General features: G+C 40.7%; 1 protein-coding gene across 2 annotated transcripts in view; it reads left to right on the top strand.

Annotated features, from left to right (window-relative positions):
- Nucleotides 1-314: 314 nt before the first annotated feature.
- The window catches only part of NCAM2 (neural cell adhesion molecule 2), a 579,580-nt gene continuing 573,006 nt past the window's right edge, over nucleotides 315-6,888 (top strand). The window contains exon 1 of one of the 2 annotated variants that reach the window (XM_055421878.2): nucleotides 315-571. In XM_055421878.2, coding sequence (XP_055277853.1) covers nucleotides 517-571 — 55 coding nt within the window. In that variant the 5' untranslated portion in view covers nucleotides 315-516. The remainder of the gene's footprint in view (nucleotides 572-6,888) is intronic. The other variant, XM_055421887.2, reaches the window with a different exon arrangement.

The following is a 6,888-nucleotide window of genomic DNA, read 5'->3' as shown; positions in this document are numbered from 1 at the left end:
TCCCTCCCTCGGCCCAGGGCCGGCCGTCCCCCTGAGGATCGCCGTCGGGCTGGTCGTGCGGACGCGCTCGTGCCAGCCGGATCGCGGCGACGCGGGGTAGCCGGAGGCCCCGGGAACCGAACTCGCGGCTGCGGACTCGACGGCGGACGAATCCCGGAGCCGCGTGCCCCCCGGCCGGCGGGCAGTCGCCGTGCGGCGCGGAGGAATACGCCTCGGCCGCGCCTCCCGCCCCGCCCCTCCCGCGCCCCCGCCCCCGCCCCTCCCCGCCCGGCTGTGCTGCCGCCGCGGCGGCCGCTGCTGCTGGTGCTGCTGGAGCCGCCGCCGCCGCCTGGATATAGTGCGGCAGGGAGCGGAGCTTGCAGTCACTTTGCGAGGAGGAGCGCGCGGGCGGCGGGCGGCTGGGGCACCCCCGGAGCGGCGGCGGCTCTAGCAGAGGCGGCCGTGACAGCGGAAGGTTCTCTCTCCGGGGCTGGACTTAATAACTTTGGAACTGTCCACCGGTGTCACGTCCTGAACATGAGCCTCCTCCTCTCCTTCTACCTGCTCGGGTTGCTTGTCAGTAGCGGGCAAGGTAGGAGTGCGGTGCTTTTCTTGCGTTTACTTTCCCTCCCCCTTCTACCCCACCTAGAGAGCCAGAAGGAGCTCCAGGAAGAATTAAATGACGGGACTAAAGTTATTGTTGTTATTATTATTGCCCCCTAATGATGTATGGTCTGTGGAGACCCCTTGAAGAAGAAAATACAGGCTGGGGAGATGGGCATCAGTGAGCCGGAGGTTGAGGAAAACTGTATCTTTCTCTGGGATCTTGGCTTTCTTTGATTTTCATGATCAAAAAAATTGGATGAGTAGGTTGGCATGTGTTACCAGTTAAATGTCTGAGGTTGCGAAAGGCAAGGGAACGATGATGTTTTAAAGAAGCAGCAAAAACTATCAGCATTAAACTCGTTGTGAAATGTCTCTGTTGTGTGCAGGAAATTCAATTCTTAGAGACTTTTTTTTTTATTCCCTTGCCCAAGACCCCCAGTTTCTGACAGAAGTGAAAGATGATGGTTTATTTCTGTTGAGAACTAAGAGAGGGGCCATGGCTGTGAGTAAGAAAGCAGATGGATAAAACTAGGAATGTGTTGCAGTCATTCGTTTTCAGCACCCCCCCACCACCACCACCGCTTGTTAATACGGCAAGGTTGACATTTTTTATGCCATCAGATTGTAATTACACCTGTAAGGGATGTTTTAGCTTGTGGGGAACTGGTGGGATTTTTATCTGTTTAGAAGAAAACAGAAATAGCTTCCTAGAATAACCTGAGAGAGAATTTGGGGAAGCTACCTCTGTTTATAGAGATAGATGTGAATTTGCATTGCTTTGTTTAGTTTACGTTCACGTAAAATATATTTATAATAAATGGAGGCATTTTCAACAGTCCAGACAAGTTTGGGCATTTAAATTGGGGACCCAAAATGCTAAAACATGCATTGGTGGAAGTCTTCCAAAAAAAAAAAAAAAATATATATATATATATATATATATACACACACACACATACAGGTATATATATAGCAGTAGTTTTCTGATGTGTAATAATCGCAGATAATGTTATATTATTAGTGTAGCATGAAATTTTTATTTTGAGAAAAAAATAGATTACAGCACAAGTTAAATTATCTCCACTGTATTCAGTTCTAAGCTTTTTAGCCTCTTCTGTGTTTCTCATTTGGTCCAGCAGGGGGTGGTAGAACTCCATTTTAAGGTGGGTCTGTTCTTCCACACTCCCTAGGTCCTTCTATCATTCTTCAGCAGGGCTTGACATTTTGGATATGAAGCCTTCCTTTCTCTGCCCTTATCCTCCCTAAAACTATAGTGTTAGTCGGTGATGAAACACGATTGGATACAGATTTTTATGTGCAGAAATTAGAACGCAAACACTGGACGCAGCTTTAGTTTGTAAAGTGACTTGCTAAGAGGCTGCTCATTTTCCCTTAAAAAAATAGAGCATGCAAAATTCCAGTAGTAGCAAAATTGCAGTTTTGTCCATCTGAAGCTAATATTAGGCCAGCCAGTTAATTGAATCATTTTGATAGCAACAATCAATATACACTCTCTGCCCTACAGATATGCTGCTTTAATTGTTGGAGAGCTACTGGTTATGTTTAACTGTTCATTTATAATATAGACAGGTATTTCTGAATACTGAGAAGCAGTCCCCAAAAATTGCAGTTAAAATACCACTGCAATTAACCAAGTGTAGACACTCTGGGCAAAATGGGGACATCATGGAAGGCAAGTTTGTGCAGACTTAGGGTTATATTGTTACTGATTTGAAGGAGAAAAAGAAAAAATGTGTCAGTTGTGGAGTCTTTGAATTACCATCATAGACATTAAGTGTGTTGGAATTTGGGAGATAAAAAAGAAATCTGCAAATGTTTAAATAGTACACACAGACACATATAATTTGTGTCTGTGTATGTAACACATATTTGAAATTGTGATTCACCAGTTTAGAATTCAGAAGGCAGGGTGATTATAAAGAGGGGTTTGGAGACTGAAGCACGCCTGACGGGGAGCCCATATTCACTGTAATGTAACAAGGAAGTGAGAGAGCGTTGTTCTCAAGATCTCTCTATCTAGTGCAATTTAAAAATGCATGGCACTCACGCAGGTATAGAGGCATGCATAGCAGAGAGCCCGAGCTTTTGTGAAACAGAACATGTGGTACTTCTGTGCCATGTGTCCTAATGAAGTCAGAGACGCTTGGAAACAGCAATCCTGATCCTGGAGTCCAGTTCCTCTCTGCTAGTGTTTTGTTCTCCAATTAAGGATGCAGCAGCAAGTACCAGAAGCACCACAGGGAGCAGTTTGGGGAAAAAAAATGCATCTAGCATAAATCATACTTTTGTTTATTCTTTTGTAAATAGGGCCATGGAAAAGCCACCAGTCAGTGATCCCTGGGCTTGCCTTAGAAATACTAAAATCACAGCTTGAGGATTTATGTTTCCAGCAATATACTTGCAGGAGGTTTTATGAAGCATGATTGAAGCTATCGCTTTGGAAAGTGGTGTGCAGTTAGACTGGGGAAAGGCAGTGATGATGTATTCCCTTTTAAGTAGTCAAAACGTTTTGAACTGCGGCCGTGGAATAGGAGAAAATGACAGAAGTGAAAAACTAACTTAAGTGGATGCCAATACCATAATTAGCTAACAAGGCCTAATAGTTCTACTTCTAACTTTCAACACAAGGTTATTGTTCTAGTGTAGTGAGAGGCTTTTTTATTGTAGCAGAAGTGCTTCTTTAAAAGCCTCTCCTTCTCACTGCAAGATTCATATCCAATGAAGTGCGGTTGGGATTTAATTGTCAAGTCTGGATTTCATTGTCAATGAAACAAATATCCCATAGCTCTAACTTCTGCAATTATTTTTCCTTTATATTTAGAACTTGGTCACAGCTTCTGTCATCATTAAGTCTCAAGTGATAACTTAAGCCTGTGATTCACAGTGCCTGTGCTGTTTGGATCTATGTAAATTTGGATTAACATGTAGGGGCTGCTTTCCTGAAACTTTAAATTTTTTGAATAATTTTAAAAATTTTTTAAATAATTTTCTTCTTTTAAAAATTACCCAAGTGCAGTTAGTAATCATCTATGACTGACTGTTCACATACATACATTAGAAGCGCTGTTGTTCAAAATTATTAAGCAAGAACAGAGGTATCTGTTCAACTATATCTCTTTTGTCATCCAGTACAAGATACATACCAAGAACAACTCACCGAAGCCAAAATCATTGGGGAGAGGAGGGTGAATTGCCCAATTAGTTAGTTAAACTTACAGGCATCTGCTTATAATTATGCTTTCTGATGAAGTGCTGGAAGTCATTGTTCATTAGAGAGGTGTAACTGCTAAAAATAAAGTGCAGGTGTGTGGGTGACTGCTGGTTTCAGGTCTACAGGAAGGTCTCCACAAATCTGTCTTCTGTTGGGGCTGTTAAGCAGACAGTCTTTCTTACTTACCTGGCTCTAATGCTTTGATGTCAGCTTTTCTTTGTAAGATTTCAGTTGAATCAACTCCACATTCATTTGCATGTAGAGAAGATAGGCTATGTAAATTAATATCCGTATCCTCAATGAATAAACCACAGGATTTCTTTCTCTGCTTTATGTCAAAGGAGTTCAGTGGAGCGTTTGGTCACTTTAGTGCCCAGTGATAAATTGTGGGGCCCAGAGAACTGGAAGGGAAGTTGGTGGGTCATGAGTGTTCATGAATCTGTTCAATGACACTCAGGGCTAACGGTCTCTCAGAGGTAATGCCCTCTCAGAGAAGCAATGAAAGGGACGGAAGAACCTCATGCAGCCCAAGAAGAAACTCAAACTGCAGATAATTTAGTACATAAAGTGGCCTGTTTTCAAACATGGGACTTGTTTGCACTGAGACTGAGAAATGAGATACAGAGTGTTCAGTACCAGGCTGACAGCGTGATTTGTTTTTGCTTGTTTCCTTGAGGGGGAGATGTGAGAATGCCGGCAGGGTTGTCACTCTGAAGACCTGCAACTAGTCTTGCTGCTTCCTCTGGCTTTTGACATTTGGGAAATGATTTTAATTATTCTGTTTTGGGGGACATCTCTCACAACAATGTACATGGAAAAATACTTTGAATTGTCTTTTTTTTTTTTTTTTTTGACGCCCAAAATAAAAATAATCCTATAGGAGTTGGTGGATGCAAATTTAATAATTTTAATATTCTTATAAGTGAATATAGTTGTTTTTTCAAGTTTTATTGACCTAGATTCTAAATTCCCTGTGCCCTTTACACTATCCCAGTTATACCGGATAGGCCTATTTAACAGATTATAGTTTTAATGTTCCAAATTACATGGTATGAAAACACTTTAAGATGCAACCAGTGCTGTTATTAAATGTAATATTCCTGTGTTTCACAGAACCGAGGTATCTTTAATTGTTCAGCAAATAAAAGTGCTTCTGTGTGGCACTTTTTTAAATATTTTAATAACTTTGAACTATTTACAATTATAACAATAGTGTTCATCTCAAATGGTTATCGACACACTCCCTAGTTTCACATACTAACTTGTGCCACTAACAATTCATCAAACATTGAGAAATATTTTAGAAGGCTATGATCTAATAGGAGAAGGGGCAGCAGAGGAAGCTAGATAGCATCCCTGACTCAATGGACATGAATTTGAGCAAACTCCTTTAGATAGTAGAGGACAGAGGAGCCTGGCTGCTTGTGCTGCAGCCGATGGGGTCACAAAGAGTTGGATATGACTTAGGGACTGAACAACGAGAACAGTGATCTAATGAAATAAACTTGCCTGAATTTAAATAGTTAAGAGGCAGATGGGGGAGTTTTGAGAGTATTTATAATCATAACAATCAACAGATTAACCTTGGGAGAATCTTAGGTCAATTGATGAAAATTGTCTTGGTTCCAGTTTGTTTTTTAAAGAGCGGAGGAGAACAGACACTTGGTTTGGAAGCAGAAAACCTAGAACTCTGAGAACCTCTTGACTGAAGAAGCAACTTACTGTCTCAGAGCCATTATTTGCCTTTTTGAAAATTTGATATAAAAACATCTGCCTAGTTGACCTTGCTGTACCATTAAAAGGTGCAGTTGTGACAACACATATGTGTAGACGTTCTGTAAAATGTCAATCCTACTATGCTAGACACTATGTATATTTTGTAAATAACATGCATACATATAAACCTGCCTGTGACTTAAAAACAGTTCGTTTATTAATTTAAAATAGCATCATAAGCTACTCTGTAATTAGAGAAAAATATTGAGGAGGCTGAGATAATCTAATTCATTAATGAGAGTGACTCGTTCATCAGTCAGTGATTACATGCCGCAGACATCTTATTGGGCAGTGTTCCTGGGAGTGATTATATAGGTTGTGTGATGAACACCTCTAGGGGGCAATACTTACAGCCATAGTGATGGAATATATATCTCCAGCAGAGGGCAGGGAACCTTTTGAGGAATGTGTTTCTTTTTTGTATCATGAACCCCTTATATGGACCAACACCAGGCTGGAATTAGTCACAAAGAGTCTTAAGTGGCACATAATTACGATGTGACTTGCTAAAGGTCAAATAGAAAATAAAGGGATTAATAACTAGAGTTCTGGTCTGTAAATTCTCACTTCAGTTCTCCAAACACCAAACTTTTGCATAGATTAAAAAACATTATCTGATGATTCTTCACCTCAAAGTAAATACTTAAATTATGTGCCATTTTGTCAGTAAATCAAATATCAAATACTTGTTGAGACCATACAATGTGGATAACCTCAGCATTTTATAACATTGAAAACCATTTGTTCAAAGTGCTTTCAATTACCTTGTAACTCAAGACCGTCAAGAATCCAAGGAAGTATTTACTTTATGGATGAAGAAACTGAGAATTACCTGGTTTTCCAATATAAATTTTAATTAGTATGAAATTAGGATTAGATTTTTCTCACTTCTAGTTCAATGTCTATTTTTTTAAATATATTTGATGCATTTGTTTGAAAATGAAAATTTGGTGTGTTGGAGGGAGGGAGGTGCTTGGAATTTAAGATTTATAGTTGAGAAGATAATAGACATATGAATTTTAGAATCCAAATCTGCATATGAGAGATTAATAAAGTGATCAACTAATGAACAAAGATATCATATAATTGGCTTCCCTCATAGCTCTTTGGTAAAGAATCCACCTGCAATGCGGAAGACCTGGGTTCAATCCCTGGGTTGGGGAGATCTCCTGGAGAAGGGAAAGGCTACCTACTCCAGTATTCTGGCCTGGAGAATTCCATGTTCTGTATAGTCCATGAGGCCGCAAAGAGTCAGACACGGCTGAGCAACTTTCACTTTCATCATATAATTAGTT

Source organism: Moschus berezovskii, chromosome 1, assembly GCF_049115385.1.
Source record: "Moschus berezovskii isolate FMDL1 chromosome 1, NW_MosBer_1.0, whole genome shotgun sequence".
NCBI classification, from domain to species: Eukaryota; Metazoa; Chordata; class Mammalia; order Artiodactyla; family Moschidae; genus Moschus; species Moschus berezovskii.
The sequence above is the reverse complement of the archived record's forward strand: the minus strand, read 5'-3'. Positions and strand labels throughout refer to the sequence as shown.